Genomic DNA, 21,593 nt, shown 5'->3' on the forward strand with positions numbered 1-21,593 from the left:
TTAGCACTTCATCAGTCAGACTTAGCCAAGCTCATTCTAAGTTTAGAAGAGTTGGAATGTCAATCATTTCTAGCTCCACGGAGCTCACGATGAGCAGTGTCAGTCCACTTGGGCTAAATTTAGTTTATTTCAGGCAAAATAAGCTTATTTTAGCTCGAATCGTAGCTAAACTGTTCTCGAGTAAGTTAAATCCATTAGATCTTATCTCCATGAGTCTAAATTGAGTTCATCAGGAGTTTGAATGGTCCAGTTTTAGTTCTAAGTCACTTTCTGCACTCTCGGACCTTCATTTTAGCTCGCTTGAGCTCAATTCAGTTCAAATTGAGCTAACCTCAGTCGGTTGAGCTAGTGTTTTAGCTCCAAATTTAGTTCATCTTAGTATAACTAACTTCTGGTTTAGTTTATTTCAATCCTATCCAGTTCAAATTAGTCTGAACCAGTCCAGTATCGTGTTTCGATACCCCTTCAGAGCAAAAAAAAAAACAATTTCTTCAGAACATCGTTTCTATCAATTTTGCAAACTGGGACAAGTCCCAATTCGGACTTAGATATATTTTTGAGTTTGATATTTTATCAATATCTGAGATCTGTCACAGGGATTTCGCTAACCAAGTGTCGCACCTTGTAAACACCCCAAATTTTTACCCTCATCCAGTACTTACATTTCATGTGTCATTGCATATCATTGCATGCATTCGGCATACCATTTCATTGCATCGCATAGCATTTCATGTCATCCCATCTCATTTTCGAGATCCAACACTCCTGTTTTTAAAATATTCAATCCAGATTTGAGTTTTAAAACTTTTTCTTTCAAAAATCAATTTCAAAATCTGGGTTTTTATTCAACATTCTGTCATTTTCTAACCCCCAGGACCTTATATTTTGAAATACTTCCTTAGAAAACGATCTGGATTCATTTCAAACTCAATTTCAATTGATTTTAATTCTCAGATGAGGCCCATTTAGGTGGTGTCGCTTCTGGATTCCTTCAAAAATCTTAGAGTCCTAATTGGATCAGGACTCTTTTTCCAGAGTCCTAGTCTGATCACAACTCTAATTTTCACTACCTTTTTACCCATTTTTGAAGAAAACCTTTCAAAATCTTCTGTTTTGGCCAAAATTTTAGAGTCCTAGTTGAATCAGGACTCTTCTTCAAGAGTCCAGTCGGATCAGGACTCTTCTTCAGAGTTTCAATTGGATTGGGACTCTAATCTTTTACAACTATTTTTATCCATTTTCAATCAAATCTTTCAAAATCTTTCAAAATGAGTCAGAAACTCAGACTTTTAATCAAAGCATGACTCTGTTCAGAGAGTCCTAGTTGGATCAGGACTCTGATCCTGATTTCAATTTTGAGAAAATCTTTCAAAAATCTTTCCATTTATCAAATTTGTTACACTTTTATCAAAGAATTTCAAAATTCTGAGGTTTTATCTCAGAGTCCTGATCAAATCAGGACTCTACCCCAGAGTCCTGATCGAAGCAGGACTCTATCCAAAATTGATTTTCTCACTTCATTTTCACTGGTTTTCAAAAGCTTTGCCCAAATTTCATCATTTGCTTATCAGAAAACCAAAATTCTTAGAGTTCTGATCGAATCAGGACTCTTGCTTAGAGTCCTAATAAGATCAGGACTCTGAACAAAAACTTCAATTTTATCCTGTGTTTAACTGTTTTTCAAAATTCTCTCATTTGATTTCCCCAAAAATCCAAAAATCTGAGAGTCCTAGTTCAATCAGGACTCTGTCCTCAGAGTCTTAGTTGAATCAGAACTCTATTTTATTTCAATTTCCGTTATTGTTTTCACTGTTTTGACAAGTTCTTTTATTTGTTTTTCAGAAAAATACCAAAAATCTAGAGTTTTAGTCCGATCAGAACCCTGTCCCAGAGTCCTAGTCCAGTCAGGAGTCTGTTTTTATTTCATTTTTATTGTTTTCAAAATTTAGGTCATTTTACAGAGTCCAGTTAATTCAGGACTCTATTTTAGAGGTCGGTCGAGTTAGGAGTCTACCCCTGACTGTGTTTTTTTGACTTATTTCGTCAGTTTTTGATAAAATCTTTCGAAAACTCTTTCATTTGGCTTTTAAAATCCAAAATCTCAGAGTCCTAAGAGTTCAAGACTCTAACTCGAAGTTTCAGTTTGCTTGATACCCTATTTTCAAAGATCTTGAATTTCAAATACTGATTTTAACCCCTTTTCAAAGCCATTTTCAGTGTTTATTTCAAAATTCTTCAAAACTCGATGTGGGCCCACTCAGTTGGCACCATATCCAGAGGAGTTCTGACTCGGTTAGAACCCTATGCCGTTTCAAAAAATTCTAATTTTAAGTTTACTTTTGAAAATCTTTTGAAAACTCCTTCAATTTCAAGTTTTAAAATCGCTTTTTGAAAAAAACTCAAGTAGGGCCCACTCAGGGTGGCGCCATATTCGAGTAAGTCAGGGCTAGACTAGGGTTAGTCATTGTCCTAGTTAGGTTAGGGGTTTAGAGGAGTCAAAATCAATTTTAAAAATTCATTTTATTTAACTTTTAAACCATTGGTTTTTAAAGGTTTTAAATTCAGGTTTTAAAAACCAAATGTGAGTCCATACTAGGTGGTGTCACATTTGGACTTTTTAGGGTTTAATTAGGTATTAATTAGAGTTTAATTAGAGTTCATTTAGGGTTAGGAAACCACAAAAAATCGTTTCCCTTAGTGGATTTATTAGAAAGAGTCATGAAAAAATGAAAAACCTCTTAATTAACCCTAATTAAGTGACTTTTTGAAAACTATAAATAGGGGACCTAAAGGGGGTCAAAAGGGGGTCTTTTCTCTCTCAAATTTTCGTGGGTTCTCTCTCCTCTCCAGCATCTCCACCTTCCTCCATTGCAGCTGCAAGCACCAAGGTAATATTTTTAATATTTTTTTAGTTTTATTCAATACTTTTTCATGTTTTAAATCAATTTTAGCCATTGGTGCCATCCCCTTCATGGATTAAACCATGGATTCAAGTCCAAAAACCTGAAGAGAGGTTCAAGAAAGTGATCTAACTCTGTTTCATAGTGTTTACAGGGATTTTAATCCATTAGAATCAATTTTAGCATTAGTCTTTGCATTATTAACCAATAAAATAAATGATTTACCCTTTTAATGGGTTAAATCTATGTTTTAAAGGTAATATTGAATTCCAGCCATTGATTTCCTGCTTTTATTTTATTTTCATGGTTTATTCATGTTTGTTTTACGTTCTATAGCATAGAAATAATTTTTATTTACTGTTTTATGGTTTATTTTATTGTTTTTATTAGTTAATGCATATTTTCTTAAGTTTCTTAGATTTCTGTGTGTTTTTTAGTTTAGAACAGAAAAGAGCATGCTGTTTCGGATTGAAATATGTGCTGTTAATTTCTGATTTTTTTATATGTGATGAATGCATATGTTATTGATCTATTGTAAAAAAATCAGAGATTTTGGACTTCGGGAACCCTGTCAGAAAAATCAGACATCAAATCGAGTTTTTAAAACTTTAAAATCGTTGTTAAAATCAAGAAGGTAACTTGTTGTGATGATATTTTTCTCATCCTATATTCGATTTTATATCTGTAAAGTGTTATGGATTCATATTGATTAAATCTAGCTACTGTGAAATTTTCAGAATTTTTGATTGCTGTTTAGTATTTTTCCTTTGTCAGAGATTCTGATTTTCAATTTAAAACTCGTTAGGGTTTACCAAAACCCTAATCAGACTTGTGTTATTCATAAATCCCAAATCACAGATCCGATTCATGATCTGTAAAAAGTGAGTATTATTATTTTTCTATCTACTATTTACTGCTAAAATATCAGATATTTTAGATCAGTATTTCTATTTATCCCGAAATTATCAATTGAAAGTATCTGTTTTAACCCCTGTTAGATTTGTTAGATTTTAGTTCAGATTGTCGGAAGGGTTTCTCCCTAACCGAAGATGATTTTTCCGATCTGTAAATTGGGAAATCTCTTTTTTCTTCCTAGTTTGTCTCTGTAAAATTTAATAGATTTTCATGAAAGATTGACCCCTGATTCGGGTCTAACTCTGAAACTGGTTGGTGAACTAGGTCAAAAATAGCACATTTTTAGGGTTTGATGCAATTTTCGGGTTAATTTAATGTCAAAAAAATATTTTTATAATTCTAATTCAAAATTAGGGTTATAAAAAGTCTAGGTACCAAATTTGATGAATTTTGGAATCTGATTGATGGCTGAATTAAGCAAATTGCAAAACCGGGTTCCTGAAAGATCCAAAAACACTGCCAAAATCACAGTTTTTGTGATATTCTTGGATTTTCGTGCATAAGCATATATTTTTAGGGTTTAATCATATTCATAATCATATTAGGATACTTTACGTCAAATTTGATGTTAATTTGATTTCATTTAGTCCTTAAAACCCAAGTTTTTACCAAAATCTATTTTAGAAAACCCTGATTTCAAGGCCATAGTCTTGTTATCAGGGGCAATTTGGTCATTTGACCTCAATTTCGAAATCCCTAACCTTAGTTTTCATGTGTTTAAGTATGTCATATCATATTTTAGCCTAGTTTATTTGCATTTGAATTTCAAAACTTGCATTTTACCAAATATCTTTCTAAAAACCCTAATTTCAAGGCCATAGTCTTGTTATTAGGGGTATTTTGGTCATTTTAACCCCAATTTCGAAATTTCATATCTTATCTTCCTTATTTATTCAATTTTATTTCATACTTTATCATTTTGATTTAAGGGAATCATGGCAAAAAGGCTTATATCTAGCAAAATCCAGTAATTTCTAGATATTACTGGATAAATCTAGAAAAGCCAACATATCATCACTAACAAAGTTTTCTAGTTTTGCAGGTACATTGAAGACTTTATTTTTCATGTATTTAAATTCAATAGTGATGTAAATTAAATTAAATTTGGAATAAAAATTTAAATTTCAGCTTAGCTTAGGCAGCATTGCATATAGTTTATTATTTTTTTTAAATAATGTTAATGTGTGATGGATGATGATTCATGCATATTCAAACTCACTATGGTCTACACGAATGGCACATACACTAGCTTTTATGAAGTTTATAAACTTGGTGAAATTCGTATTTATGGCCATAGTCAGAATATGAATGATACCCAGATTTATGATCTTCACATTAGCCACATTCAGCCTACACTCTTAGGCTAACTTCAAAATGCACTGCATTTCTCAAAAATACAAAAAGTACTTATCAATTCCTCAAATCCATATTCATTCATTTCATGCATTTGCCAATTCCAATTCAAATCTCAATTCAAAGAAGTTCATTTTCTCAAAATCCTCTAAGTCTTATTCAAAAATCGATTTTCTCAAAATATTGATTTGCCAATGATATTTCAAGTATTTCCCAAGTTCCAAATTCGATTTTCAAAGTTATATTTTCAATTTCAAAGTTTGAATTCAAAGAAATCAAGTTCTTCAAAGTTATTTCACATTTCTCAGAATCAATTTTCACAAAATCTCAAGATTTCTTTAGAAACCGATTTTTACTTTTCTCAGAAGTACATTTCAAATCCCAATTCATGATTTTCCATGTGATATCTATTCTAAGTGTTTCAGTTATTCAAAGCAAACATCATGTTTTCAAATATGCATTTTTAGAAAATTCATAGCACATGCCTCATTCTATGTGAATTTAGAAATTAGAATATGATTTAGACAACTTGAATAGAGCAGAGCAGTAGATTGATCCTTGGTTCGATTACCCTTGTTAAAGGTGGCAGAAACGGTCGAACCTCGTACCGACAAGCGAGTCCCATTCTTCGGAATTATCCCGCATTTTAAAAACGGAGGCGAGTTATTTTCAAAAACTATTTCAAAGGTCAGTTTGACTCACAAAAAGTAAAAATTTTGCGATGATAACAGGTTTGGTGACCGTGATGGGATCTGTCTTCGCCTGATCAATCTAATGCTCTACTTAGTTCAAGTTGTCAAAATCGATTTCCATGGAATGTCAGCTTTGCTTTATGATATCATGTGAACCTAGGAGCCTAGACTTGAACCCAGCTGACATGGAATGCATATAGACTAAGTATGGTTTGGTAGGACCATATTGAGGAGAATTATTCATGCTCACATAGACTTAGGTTTAATACAACACTCCTCAATTTAGGAATTGTATGAAAACAATGTTTGCTTCTTCAAATATTTCAAAATTCTATCTCTTTAGGACTTAGAGCCTTCTATTTGATTGCATGTGATCATATTTTCAAAAAATCACCCCACCTATATTGTCCCGGTCTTCACGTTGCTGGGTTCTCTTCCAGAACCATAGTTCAGGACAGAGCCTCACAACTGGGCCACCTATTTGGGTGAAAACCCCCTGCCACGTACCAAGGGCCATAGTCCAACGTATATCGGCAGGTGCTCAAGGATGTTGGAAAACTTGAACCTAGAACCGGAGGAATTGATTTTATGCCACGTACATCGAGCCTTGGCTTGAGTATATAGGCATAACATGATTGGACACAGATGATCTGAACCTTAGAGTTAGGATTAAGGTCCTACAGCTATTTCAAAATTTATGCATCTAGAGTCAGCTTTTAGGGAATGCTGTATGTGCATACTTGTTGTAATTGAATGTGTTATAGTCATTTCTTTGTTATTTTTCATATTTTCCCAATTTTCTAAAATACTGGACGACTTTTCAAAAATCCCCAATCCATGTCCATGTACTGTCCATGTTTTAAACCCTGGACGATTTTCAAAATACTCCATTTTATGAAGTACTTCCTTATATTTCATTAAACCCTGGACGATTTTCATTCCTCCATTTTCCTAAAAACTCCTGGTGATTTCCCATCTTCCTATCCTCTGGATCTCGAATCTCCTACTTCATTTTATCCTGCCTGCATTTTTTTTCAAAGTCTCTATATTTTCCCAAGTCTTATTCCAATCTTCCATGTTTTCCAGTCTGATGGCATCCAGTCAGCTTGATTCAGTCTTCCCTGAGTGTCACATCTCCTACGAGGTGCGACAAGGTCTTCCAAAACATCGAGTCCTCAGCACCGGATCCTTCATTCTTCGGTGGTATTATTCCTGGCTCAAGAACTTCTCTCGTATGTTTCCGAACCATTTGGACGGTTGTGGGTTAGAACTGGCGTCCGCAGTGGGAAAACAGACGGTCAACCGCAATTTGATCCATGCACTAGCAGAACGGTGGAATCCGAGCACTTCTACCTTCTGGTTCCCATGGGGAGAGATCACAGTACTGATAGATGAATTTTCAAAGATTATGGGATTGCCCGAGCCAGTCGGTCAGCCTGGAGATCCACTGGAGAAACAATTTTTGATTAAGGGTCTGCACCCTAAAGATGCTTTAGCTCGCATGACAGGACGCAAGTCTTGGCCATTGATAGAGGAGGATGGAAACGAATATGTGGACCTGCTCGAAATCTACAGACAGTATGGGACATTCGTAGAAGTCAGCTCGTTGTCCAGGACAGCTCGAGAAAGAATTCAGCATGCGATGGTTCTGTGCACGGTGGGATTAACTTTCTTTCCCGACGGACGAAATTATATAGATAGTTCAGCTTCTAAGGAGATGGGGAAGTCGACAGACCAGCCGCCTCTCCATTGCCATGGCCGCACTCGCCTTTCTATACCGAGGGTTGACTCGTTTCGCACTCGGAGAATCAATTTTAGTCGAAGGGTGCACCTACGCGCTGCAGTCTTGGTTCCTCCGGCATGTGCCAGCCCGAGCCAGTTCCTTTAGATACAATGGTAAAAAGCTTCTGCCAGTTGCGCGATACCGATTCTTGATCGACAACCTTCAGGAGGAAGAAGTCGTATGGGACTACTTTGATCATCAGGAATCACCTCCCAGATATACTTACGCTTATGGCAAGCGGTTCAGGCTACTTGGCCCCTTCTTCTGCGCATACTATCATCCAGAGCGGTGTGTCAGGCAGTTCTCTCAAAGGCAGAAGCGCGTAGAGATTCGTCCACTAGCAGGGGTTCTGCCAGAATTCGACCTCGCATCAGATCAGTGGTCCGGAGCATACCATTCTGCCAGACATGGCTGAGATTCCTTTGTCAATCTTACTATTTTTCCTGGTCCTCATGTGTCTTCTGATTTTCCAGAGTGGTGGAAAATTGTCTGTCCCCCTCCCCTCTGTCAAGTGTATTATTAAAATCATATTTTCAATAAAGTTCCTTTAATCTTCATTTCACTTTGGTTTGACGACCTCGCCTAGGTAACAAGGCATATTCTCAGTTGTTTATTTTGCAAAGAATAGCAGCGCAATTGTCGTAAACTCCAGCGACGACTCAATCCCTAGTAATGGGATATTATTTCAATTGTCTACCAAAATTCTCAACAAATATTCTTCTCCAACCAAACTTCCTTCAAAAGCCTAATCATCAGTTCTACCTTGCAGAGAGCATCAGCAACATTCAGGAGAACATTTGTGATACTCGATGGTTTATACAAGATCCGGAAAGAAAACCTCATCAATCGAAGGTGTGGCATACTCGATCGCTTCAGAAGAGGAAATGGACTCACCTCGATCAGCTAGAAGTCAGGGTCAACAAGCAAAGGATGATGTTGATCCCCAGATATATGCTATGTTCAAAGAGATGATGACCAAAATGTCGACAGAACAAGCTGAAGCTAGTACAGAAAAGATCCAGGTCAAGCAGAGGGCAAAAGGCCGGTCAGCCAAGAAAGTTTTAAAACTATCCAAGAAACATATCCAACACGAGGATACATCTGATGAATCAGAATCAGTAGTTGGCACTGATGAAGAGTATGAAGTCTGGCAAGCACTTCAAAGATCCTCTCATAGACAAGGGACAACCTATAAATTGAAAGATCAAGCAATGGATGATCCAGTCCAAATACAGCTGAAGGAAATGGCCAAGATGATTAAAGATTTACAAGCTCATGACAAGGGAAAGAAGGTCTTCAGGAACAAAGATTTCCATGATGGCATCACCTCCGTCAGGAATAATCAAGATTCAGAAAAGAAGACAAAACACATCTTCTTCGTTGATGCCAATCGCAGTGATTGCAAAAATAACAAAGGCAATCATACAAGTCAGAAAGAGAAATCTTTAAAGCAGAGTGAAAAATTGAGTCAACAGAAAGAGAAGAAAAAGCATGACGGTTGGGGTTACGATCGCGAATTCACTCCTCTAGATCAGCCCCTCGAAGAGGTCCTTGAATACATGCTGAGCCAAGGAATGGTTAAGCTTCCAAGAATTGCTAATCCTCTGGTCGCCCTAGGGAAATGGAAAGACCGCTTCTGCAAATTCCACCAAACAACGGGGCACGATATTGAACATTGTTTCGTCTTTAAGAATATCGTCCAAGATTATATCGACAAGAATTTCGTTGTTAAGGGTGAGAAAGAATACCAGTCGACTGTCTTTGCCAAGTCCCAGCAGAAATCAAGCACTCGGCAAGAGGTACAACATGATGATCGAAATCAGGACCGCAAGATGGCCCCTTTGGATTAAATATTTGAAAGCTTTTTGGAATACATGCTCGCGAAAGATACAGTAAGATCTCCAAAGGCTCACTTCACTCTTTCTGCCAATGATAGAAAAAGCAATAAGAAGAATCATGATCACTATTCAGAGGGATCCAAGGGCCAAAAAGGAAAGTTCTCCAACAATGATAGGCCTCTTCAATCTAGTCCTCAGCATAAAGAGAAAGATCAAGAAAAGCCAAAGCGCAAGGATTGGAGTACGAATCGAAAGTTCACCCCTTTGGACCAGACACTAGAGAGTGTTTTGGAATACATGCTCGCGAAAGATATGATCCGTTTACCTAAAGCAGCTGATCCCGCAACAATCATGGGCAGATTCAAAGGAAAATTTTGCAAATTTCATTGGGCAGTGGGACATGACACTGAGAATTGTTTCGTCCTGAAGAATATCATTCAAGATTGCATCGACAAGAATATCCTTATTGAAGATGAGGAAGATACCAGTCGACCATCCTGAGCAAGTTTTCTAAAAATTGACAATGTCGAGACTATGTCACTTTCATCATTTTGTCATTTTGAAGCGACAATGTAGTCCCAGTTCTTCTATCAATTTGTTATTTCCTTCTTCAATGCATTAATAAATTTGTCAATCTTTCTTATGGCCTGGCGTCATCTTTTATATTCCTCATTTGCAAATGTTTAAATGTCTTCTTATAAGGGGTAACCTTTTTCAAAGTGCCTCTCTGATCAACCAAGAAGCTCATTGTCAGTTTTTACCTCATTATCCTCAGAGAATTCTCATCAAATATCAAATACTTATCCTTTCATCCAAACTCTCACTCCCCAGTTATACTGGGGCATTATTTTGAAAATTGGCTTCAAAACTTTCTGTATGCAGGCAGGATCAAACAAATCTCTCATTTTGCACACATGTGCACCCATCTACATTCATTTGCATTTGCATGCATTCATTCGCATTCATCTGCATTCATCTACATCAATTTGCATTGAACTCCCCATTCAGGATAAGGGATAAATCCTGAGGCCCCGACAGTCGCCCAAGTTGTCGTAAGGGTGAAGACTGAAAATTTTCCATCAAAATCAATTAGTAATTCTTCAGAATCCAGTGTTCGTGCTGGTAATTTTTCAAAAATCCAGTGCTCGTATTGGTAATCTTTCAAAATCCAGTGCTTGTACTGGTACTCTTCCAAAATCTGATGCTCGTGCTAGTTGAACTAGTCCCAAATGTCATCTTTATACTTATCAACTTTTCTTTCCTTTAAACGTCTTGAATTGGTCTAGAAGAGTCGAATTCCGATTCGAATCTTCTTTCAAATCCAATTCAGAATTGGTCTAGAAAATCCAAGTTCCGACTTGAATTTTCTTACAAATCCAATTCGTATAATTTTCTTTCCTCTAGATTCTAGAATTGGTCTAGAAGAGTCGAATTCCGATTCGAATCTTCTTCCAAATCTAATTCAGAATTGGTTTAGAAAATCCAAGTTCCGACTTGAATTTTCTTACAAATCCAATTCGTATAATTTTCTTTCCTCTAGATTCTAGAATTGGTCTAGAAGAGTCGAATTCCGATTCGAATCTTCTTCCAAATCCAATTCAGAATTGGTTCTAAATTATTGCATGGTTTATTCATATATGACATTTATATATGCATTAGTTGTTGGTTTAAATATTGCTTCTAATTGATCCATGTTTATTTATATCTTCTGCTGTGTAAAAATGATTTGTTATTTATACTCCTTTGTGAGTTATTGCTTCATAGTATTAATAATGATGAAAATCCATGATTGTTATATATTAATATGCCTTTTATGATAGATGAATGTGTGCATGATTTTCATGAATAATTAAAGTGATAAATGACTATCATGTTTGAAATTTCTCAACACTAATTCTTATTTTAAATATTTTTTGAAAAATGTTAATTTTACTTCTTGTTAGATTGCTCTTGTTTTGATCTCTTTACAGGTTTTTAAAATATTGGAAGCATTGATATTTCTAAAGACAATCTGAGTATATTGCTCTAGAAGCCCCTTGAAGAATTTATATTATGAAGAACATGTTGATATCTTATGTAATGAGATTTTTTTGTAATTACGAACTTATGTAAGTTTGAGGGGGGGGGGGTGTTGATATATATATATATATATATATATATATATATATATATATATATATATTATACCAAGTCAACTATTGGTTGACTTGGGGCTGGCTGGCTGTTGGACAACTAGTCCAATGGCTAGATTGGTTCCCCTATCTCTCCTTTTAATCTCTCTCTTCTCCTTCTTATTCTCTATATAAAGGGTGGGTATGTGCCTTTGTATTTGTGAGAGAGTGATGGGTAGTTTTTTAAGTTTTGAGTGTTGTAGTGAAGCGCTTTTATAATTTTTTATTTTTTATATTATTTAAATTTCATACTTAATGAAATTATTTATTTTTAAATCTTGTGTTCTATGAGTATTTTTATTATGAATATATGTTTAACTACATTGTATTCTTGGCTCATGAGACGTATTTCAGAGTGCATTTGGATATGTACCATTTTGTGACTGTTTTTCACCTAATAAGTGAAAAACCAGTGAATGTTACAATCTGAAACAATATCCAAGAACTTTCAACTTTCAACTTCCAATTTCCGGTTCTTCTGAATTTTGCTATTTTTTTTATTTTTCTGAAGTTTTTTGACTTTCAATTTTAACTATTTTTTAAATAGACCAATTCAAAATGATTCATGCCAATTTGGGTTTTCTTTTTCTTTCAGAAATCCAATTCGATTCTAAAACCAATTCTGACAACATTGGTCTTCACTAGTCTTGTCAGGCAATAATTTTTGTTCACACAGAACTAAACAAACTTGACCTAGTTTTACCCTTGTCCATCTAAAAAGGTGTTTGTCAGCCTCATGACAAATTACCACACGATAATCGAATCAAATAAAACACAAAAAGCTTTATTGCACTAAATTACATCAAAGGGAAAAGGAGTGAAGAACCTTATTGATCAACCTTTGTCACATTCTTGACTGTCACTAACACCATTCCATAAATAAATTTATTTAAAACATGATTTGTTTATGATATCAAACATACACATGAGATCAAAGAACCTAAATGGTGAACAAAATTTTTCTCAAACAAATATTCAGAATATTAAAAAATACAAAAACAGAAACAAAAGACGCATCATCAACTTTATAATTATAGAGGCTTGAGCATTTTCAGCATCATCTAAGCCAAAGAAGCATAACAAGGAAATACTAACAATGATGAAGATATGATGTGTAATATTCTTTTCTTAACAATGGCACACCACAACTGTTTTAGAACTTTGAATATTAGTTAATAAAATAATAGGTTTTATTATTCCTAAACTTTGACTTAATTAAGAGAATGACTAATGTTGACCTACTTAAGATACAAGATTACATGGAATATTAATATCAAATATTTGAACAACTGACTTAGCCACACAAAAATAACTACAAACCAAAGATATAAACAAAACTATGACATGCTGAATAACTGCAATTTATAAATGTCAAATAAATTAATTAAAATTAAACCCTATAGATCCTGAACTAGATATGGACATGATCCAAAGTCTAGAAGATTGATCCAAATAATATTTGGATCTAGATCTTTTATCGGATCTGAATATCGATCTGAACCCATAACCAAATGGATCCTTTAACGAATCTAGATATTATCCAAATGGATCTAAATATTATCCAAATAGATCTAGATATTATCCAAATAGATATTTTTAGCAGATTTAGATATTTATCTGGATCCATATTTCAAGGGCATACTTATAAATAAATTGACCATGGGTAAAATGGTAAAACTTTAGGTGATTAATATGAAATATTGAAAAATACAAAGTTTACTTTTGAAATTTGTCTAAAAAGCTACTAAAAAATTATTAAAATAAGAAAATATCAAGCATCAACTAATATCTGATAGCCTCCATATAAACCTTCTTTTTTGGGAGTGACACTCAGAGGGCGACACTCCTTGGGGCTATAAATACCCCCCCTACAAGTTTTGTTTCTCTCACTTCAATCCCTTCTCCCTCAAAGCTTCTGTCTCTTCTCTCTTCCAAATCCTCTCTCTCCTATTTTAATATCCTAACTATGCTCTTTTTCTTATTTCTCCTTCTACATAACCCCCGAACCCTGCCTGCTTAACTAGGATACATGCTATCCATCAAAAAGTCAATTATTTATGGTTTGATAGTGGAAACCATATTTTTTTAAAGATAGAATTGAGATCTTACTATAGAAGTACTGTCAAAATTGCCACGTTTAAGGCAAATTTAAGAATGCACTATGGAAGCACTGCACAAATTCTCAAAATAAGGTATGTACCCATAGAACAAATAAGAAACTTTGCATAGGCATGCACTTGTTGGATGACGTCAAGCACATGGAGGTTTATGTGAACATGCTTGAATATGTTAAGCATTTCATGCATTCTAGCCCCCTGCTTACCAAAATCATTCAGTTTTAGTAAGGCCTGAGGAAATGGGGCTCTAGGAATATACGAAGAAGAAGGCACATGCCATGGGCCCTGCCCGCTTTCCGTGGGCCTGATAGGAGAAATCAACTGGTTAATAGGTCTATCTTTAGGATCTTCAGTCTTCTTCTGAATAGGGTAGAATTTTTTTCCACTCTAAAGGGTTGTAACAGAATTGGTCTGCTCTTGATGAGACTCTGTGAGATGCAGGCCGTGACGCATAGATTCCTTACCCCTCGAGTTGATAACAGACTGACTAGGAAGGCTTCTCTCGCTTCGCCTACTCAAGGCTTCAGCCAACTGTCATAACTGGGTCTCTAGCTTGGCTATCAATTGTGTATGAGAATTGAGGTTGACCTTGATATCAGAGAAGGTCTCAGGAAGCTTCTCCTGAAAGGATTGACTCGCTGAGGGCTCTTGAGAAGAAGGCAAGCTAAGCTGGGAGGGGTGTGAGGAAATGTGAGATGTGGGTAACCTTGTGAGAAGTTACCCGGTTTGTGTTGTGTCTGAAAAGGAAGATGGGGTGAGGTTTGTGGATTGCTCCATGTAAAGTTGGGGTGATTTCGCCATCCTAGGTTATAGGTGGGTGCATACGGATCGTACACCGGTCTGGCAAAATTTTGGGCAACATTCATTTGTTCCTGAATGAATTCAGGATAGAGCGGTGCTGCCGGACAATTTGAAACATAGTGTGCAGAGCTAGCGCATAGCTCACACACTTTTCCTACGTGATTCAATGAAGTTGGGTTGGCCAGTAATTAATCAACTTTCTGGGTTAACTAGTATACTTTGATTTGCAATTCATATTCGGACCCAACTTCATAAATCCCTCCCTTTTTAGGACCACTAGGAACAAATGTGGTCCTATCAAGTCTCGAGGACATGGTATGGTGCATAGCATTTTCACTCAACGTTTTGAACATAGCCCATGCTTTATCCTCGCTCTTGACCATGAACGTGCCCCCACATAAAGAATCAACCATCTACCTATTCTTCTCGATCAGGCCATCATAAAAGTACTGCATCAGTTGCCAATGAAGTACCTGGTGGTGGGGGCATTTTTGAAGAAGATCTTTCATCCTCTCTCAAGTCTCATAGAATTATTCTCCCTCAATATGATAAAAGCTGGTGATGGCTTTTCAAAACTGGCCCGTCTTACCAATCGAGAAGTATTTCTTGAGAAATTCTCACTGCATACATTTCTAAGTAGTAATTTAAACTATATCTAAGGCCTTCAGCCATTGCTTGGCTTTGTCCTTAAGGGAGAACATGAACAACGTCAACCTCAATGTGTCATTTCTAAAATTATTGATCCACACTATAGAGAAGATCTCGAGGAATTCATTGAGATGGCAGTAGGGGTCTTCGTTGCTAAGGCAATAAAAAGAGAGTAGCAATTGAATGACACTGGCCTTGATTTAAAAATGATTGGCTCCTACATCAGGTCTCGTAATGCAGAAGGCAAGAGTGTAAACATTGGGAATGAAGTACTCTTTGAGAGGATGAGTCAATTGTTGATCCTCTGCCATAGGGACGGATCAACAGGCTCTTCTAATAAGGGACTCGGGGTCCTCAACTAACTCAGCAAGCCCGGGGTCAAGTGAGTGTCGCCCTTGCATGCATCTGAGGGTAGATCAATGTAGCAATCATACTGAGGATCTGGTTTTCTATCTACCTAATGTGCAGAGTGGCCAAACCATAGCAAATTACAAAGCAGGTAAAGAAAAAAAAACTAAAAAGAGTAAACACAACATCACACACTTGCACCCAACAAATATCTTTAAAAAATAAACTAAGCGCACGGTACCAATCATGCACAGTCACTTCCTGGAGGAAGACTAATAGGTAGGTAGTGCAAGAAAAGTAAGCTGGTATCTAAGGTTTGCAAACACATGGTTCTAGATCCTAAGTACTGAAAGAAACTAGCAATCCTAAACAATTAAACAAGAAAAAAAACTAGCAATCCTAAGCAAAGAACAAAAAAAAAACTAGCAACCTAAGTAAACGAGAACATACAATGACAATAAAGTGAATACTTGTATTTCAATCGCCGATCTCTGGCAATGGCGCCAAAACTTTGATGCAACTTTTTTAATAGAATATTTTCAAGATATATTTTCAGTAAAAACGTTTGTGCAAACCGTGCATCAAATCATAAAAACTGGCTCGCACGAGTGGTGGAGTCTAGGTCGATCTTAAAGAACGGAAAAAATACTTTGTATTCTACAAATAAGTAAGCTACTCTTTATTACCAAATAACATAGAAACAATTAATTAATTAATCTAAATAAGAAAGTGCGGCCCTCTATGGAGGGATTAAACAAATAAAATTAATAATTACCTTATTACAAACCCAAATTGAATTGAATAAAATAAAATAAAAGGCTAAGCTAAAAAGAAAAGAAAAGGTCTTTAGTGCTTTTAGCTTCTAGTTCCTTGATAGTTCCCGTATTTCTCCTTTACTGATTCTTATGGGCTCCTTGAGGGGCCTGAAGGGCCTTTTGAGGGAACCTTTTTGGGATCTTAGATGGCTCTTTTAGGATACTTTTGAGGGCTCACCGCACGTCTAACCATTTCTCTATAAAGCAAAAATCACAAAACACAAAAGCGAGAAAGAAAGCTACAAAAAAATCTAATGTTTGTTTAAGCAAAAATCACAAAAACAAGAAATTAACTAACATGAAATAACCCACTACACTAAAAGACAAAATAGTATAACTATGTAACTAACATGAACTAACATGAATCAAGTTATGAAACAAACAAACTAAAAGACAAATAAGCATAACAGATTAACTAACTAACAAGAAACAAGTTATGGAATTGACTAAGAACAAATAACAAGAAGTAACTAAACTAATTAACTAACAGAGGAAAACATGAATACAGTTTATGCCTAATTAGACTAATGTATTATTCTAAGCAACTAAAATGTGAATATAACTTGATTACTAACACTAATTAACTACTGTTGACCGACTTGTAATCTGAAAATAAAATTAACCATTAACTAATACTCACGTGAATGAACAACACACTATTCAATCTAAAAAATATATAAAATAGACCTTACTCTATGCTGTGAAATAATCCTATCAATTCTAAACTGAGCTATAAAGCGATTTAAGCAAATAACATGATTAACTTGCTAACACGAAATAGACTATTCTTGCTACCATATCGAAATCCGGTTAACCTCAATCGCATAAGGGCACACAGTATGTCATGTATTAACCAGATTGGCAATCCGATCTATCAACAACGACAGATCTGATCATCTAATCACATCCAATGGCAGCAAGAAACAAAAAAATTAAAATACTAACGAAGTCTAAAATAGCCTATACTGCACTACTATTGTTTATATATATATATATATATATATATTTAAACGATAACCAATAACTATCTAATATGATATGATGAAACTAAAATAAAATCAATGCATGCAAGATGCCATTAAGATGATAAAAAAATCAATGAATCTAATCATGATGCATGCAAAGCTCCTAGATAGTATGGACAAGGGGGAGAAGAAGTATACCTTGCGGTTTACCTCCGACGAAAGGGTTGAGAAGAAGTTGGCTTTTCCGTTGCAACCGAATGAACTCCGCTCTCTCTATGACAGAGGGGATGAGAAAAATCAACGACGATGAGGTTTAGAAGGAGTGAAAAACATAAGAAGCAAGAAGAAAGAGGTAGGCAACCAGTCAATCGAACAAGGGGGAGAAAGGAAGAAGGGGAGGCAGAGAGGAGAGTGAGAGAGGGGAGTAGGCTACAAAGAGAAAAATGTTTTATCTTTGTCCATTTTTTTATACTAGTCTAATTAGGTTTTTAGACTATTTTTCAAAAAGAGTCCAATAAATTTTTAATATTTTAAAAAAGGCTTCTCTTTTATAAAGTAATTTCTAAAATTTTAATTATTCTTCCCAAATTACTCAAAAAAGGCTTAATTTACTCAAATTATATTTTTGATGCGGTTTACCTTCGACAGAAGGGTTGAGAAGAAGAAGTTGGCTTTTTCATTGCAATCGATCGAACTCTGCTCTCTCTCCGACAGAAGTTATGAGAAGAACCAACGATGACAAGGTTTAGAAGGAGTAAAAAGTAGAAGAAGCAAGAAGAAGGAGGTAGGCAACCAGTCGATCAAACAATGTGGAGAAAGGAAGAAGGAGAGGCATAGAGGAGAGAGAGAGGGGCACATGCTACAAAGAGAAAAATGTTTTCTCTTTCTCCAAAAAATTCTTTTTATACTAGTCTAATTAGGTTTTTAGATCATTTTTCAAAAAGAGTCTAATAGCTTTTTAATATTTCTAAAAAGACCTCTCTTTTAAAACGTAATTTCTAAAAACTTAATTATTCACCCCAAATTACTCCGAAAAGGCTTAATTTACTCAAATTATATTTTTGATAAAAATAATGAAAACCTTCGCAAACAAGTATTTTTAAGCAATTATCGCACATGATCATGCATAAAAATGTATGAAATTATGCATAAAAATTATGCATGATCATGCATAAAAATGTATGAAATTATGCATAAAAATTATGCATGATCATATACTATGGAGGATGTAAAATAAAATCGTAGGCTATGAGGTTTTGATACAATTTTTTCTAAGATAATTGAAAACATCTAGCACTCTTATTTATAGGGATTATGGGTTCAAAGCCCTAATTTAATTAAATAATTTTATGAGACTTGTATGTAATTTATATGTTGAGATCAATATTCATATACAAGATTGCGGCTATGCCATAAGTACTAACCTAGGAGTCTAGAATTGTCCGAAGATCCATTAGTAATTGAATGTATGCCTCACATTGATAGTTCACGCTATTTGTGTTTAATTGCAATTGTAGCAAATATTATGACTACATGATGCATTTTTAATAGTATGAAAAGTTTTATGGGTATTGACCCAAAAGTTCAACTATTATGAATTTTTGAGCATGTTGTATTTATTTTAAAAATGACATGAATCAAGAATATGATCTCAAAAAGATAAGAAAAGTTGCATTAATGATTTGAAGCTTGTCACATTGACAAATGGTGAACGAGTGAGTCGGTCAAATGTGAACTGGCGTTAACATTAATCTCATGGAATTTTCAACAGTCTCTGTGAGGGGTAATTCTCAATACCAGGCAGTATGGACAAATTTTTAGTAATCTCTATGAAGGGTAATTCTCAACACTAGGTAGTTTGGACACTTAAAGGTTAAAAAAGACTTTGTCCCTCAACCACGGCTGATTAAGGGGATGGACTCGGTTGATAGAGCTGGAAAGTCCAACCATGTACATGTGTGTTAATAGTGGCACTGTGACTTACCAATTGAGTGAATCCTTGATGAAGGAATTGAGGACACTTGATGCAGACACAAGGGTAAAATATGAAAATAAAAAGTTTGAATAAACATCTCCTAAAAGTTTCAAGGCATGTAGTTTTGATAGAGCTAGTGGTGCCTTGGTAATTGAATAAGGATAGTCACTTAATTCTATAAAATGTTCGCTAGCATGACATTTAATGCAAAAGTAATTTAATTTGAAAGATAATAATATGGTTCATGCATACAGGATAGTCATATAAATACACAATTATCTATTTAATTATTTGCTTAAATTGATTGTGTAAACAATTCTTTATTGATTATTTAGATTAAATTATTTTAGTTACATACATAATTTAAAAAATTTCTGGTTTATAGAAATGAGTCGATGAATGCTACAATACACAAGGACTCAACTGGAATTTTTGTATAGATTAGGATAATTTGAACTGTCTTTTAAGTCTTTGTGTTTTTGGCTTGTATAAACTTTGATATTCATTCAATAGAATAAAATATTTTTTAAATGATTATTGTGGTTTGGTTTTCAACTTGTGACGGGACTGAAGATCAGAGCAGATTTTTTATTCTAAAAAAAATTTATGAAAATTTTAAGTCTTTAATTTTTCAGGGCATTACACATGTATTCTACCATAATTATATAATTGTTTTCTACACTTCTGTACCCTTCCATTATTCAGTATTTATTTAACATGTTGCATATTACTGATCCTTTAGCCTATCAAGTTTAACTACAATGTCCTTATGCAACCAGCCAGCACAACAAGACACAAAGATCTAGACTTAGGAGAACAAAAAAGAAAAAGAAAAAAAGAAAAGAAACTTGTTGGTGTATGTCATGTTCAAAGTAAGAAATTTCAATCCCTCCATGAAAGGACTCCTGGATGTGCATTACCTCCTCAATAGAATTCATAAGCTGGCAACACATGCCTTGGCGACGATATTCGCTGCAAGTTGCAATAAGAGGCAACTCAATGGCAACTCCATGTACCCTGCACAACCCCCAATTAATAAGCATGTGTTCTATACTGATGATGCGTAAATTACTCATAATGATAATCTATTTTTATTTCATAAATACATCATTTATAAGTTTAGAACCCACACTTAGATGCATATAGATGTCATTGAACTACGATTCAAATTTCATTCGAATCGGACTTAAAACGAGAGAGATATCGCATTTTGGGTGAACCAAGTCAAAAACGGATCCAATTGGCCCATCTGTGTCCTAGATCAATGCTAAAAATCCAAGATCCAACCCACCTCAGCCCATTCACGATTTTTAGAAAATATTTGCTGAATACCTCCTCAGAAGAGGCACCCAGCTAAAAAGATCATTTTAATCTCTTTTCTGGAATTTCCAGAAAAGAGGCTCTTCTTTATAAAATCGATGAAGAAACCCTAAGAGAGGGCTCTTGCTTTGGGAATTGCACCGACCAGGAGACACCCTCTCCTCTCATCCATCTTCTCCAGCCTTCCTCCCCTTGCTCTTCTATCCTTTCATGGCATTTTTGCCCCTTTTCGTCATCTTCTTCTTCATCGCCCTTTGTTCTTTATCATTTTTGCCTCATCTTCTTCTCCAGCCTCCATTTTCATGCTAACCCTTAACTGTGGTTGTGTTGTGCAGGTGAAGCAGCCATTGAGGAGTGCTTCTTCTTCGTGGTGTGCTGTCTGCATCACAAAGAAGACTAGTCTCTTCTTGCCGGTTTCCTTCCCCAACCGAGATAGGCTTAGATCGCCCTCCATCTTTGGCATTGCCCTCTTGAGCAACAACTCCATCATCGTGCAACCATAGACAGGGATAGCAGCACCCTTAGCAGCTTGGGAAACACATTTTTTGGAGCTTGAACCCCTCACCCCCTACCCCCTCACTCGTCGGACGGCCTCACGAGGTTCATTTTCCTTTTCCCCTTCATTTAGTTAAAACCCATAGTGTGCGTGTGATTTTCTATTTTTACTTTTACTGTTTGCGTTTTATTCTGTTTTCCAGCCTTAGTATAACTCTGATCGTGCTTAGAACAACACCTTAGATCGAGTTTAAGTAGATTGTCTTTTGATATTTTGGATTGTTTTGCACTGTTGGGATTCATTTGAATCGATTTAGCTATTTGCTCTAAACCGGTTAGAACTCTAGCCGGTCGTGGTGTGATTAACATAAGCATTTAGTTCTGTCTATTAGGTGTAAAGTAGTGTTGTTCTAAGCATTTAGTAAAAGTTAGATTTAGCTAACTTGCTATGGTTTAA

General features: G+C 35.4%; 1 protein-coding gene across 1 annotated transcript in view; it reads left to right on the plus strand.

The window, feature by feature from the left end:
• LOC149845526 (guanine nucleotide-binding protein-like NSN1) overlaps positions 1–21,144 on the plus strand; it is a 28,004-nt gene extending 6,860 nt beyond the window's left edge. The window contains exon 9 of the mRNA XM_089988236.1: positions 20,977–21,144. Within this exon, the coding sequence (XP_089844362.1) occupies positions 20,977–21,144 (168 nt within the window). The remainder of the gene's footprint in view (positions 1–20,976) is intronic.
• The last annotated feature ends 449 nt before the right edge of the window (positions 21,145–21,593 follow it).

Source organism: Nuphar pumila, chromosome 2 (genome assembly GCF_984573655.1).
Source record: "Nuphar pumila chromosome 2, dmNupPumi1.hap1.1, whole genome shotgun sequence".
NCBI lineage: Eukaryota > Viridiplantae > Streptophyta > Magnoliopsida > Nymphaeales > Nymphaeaceae > Nuphar > Nuphar pumila.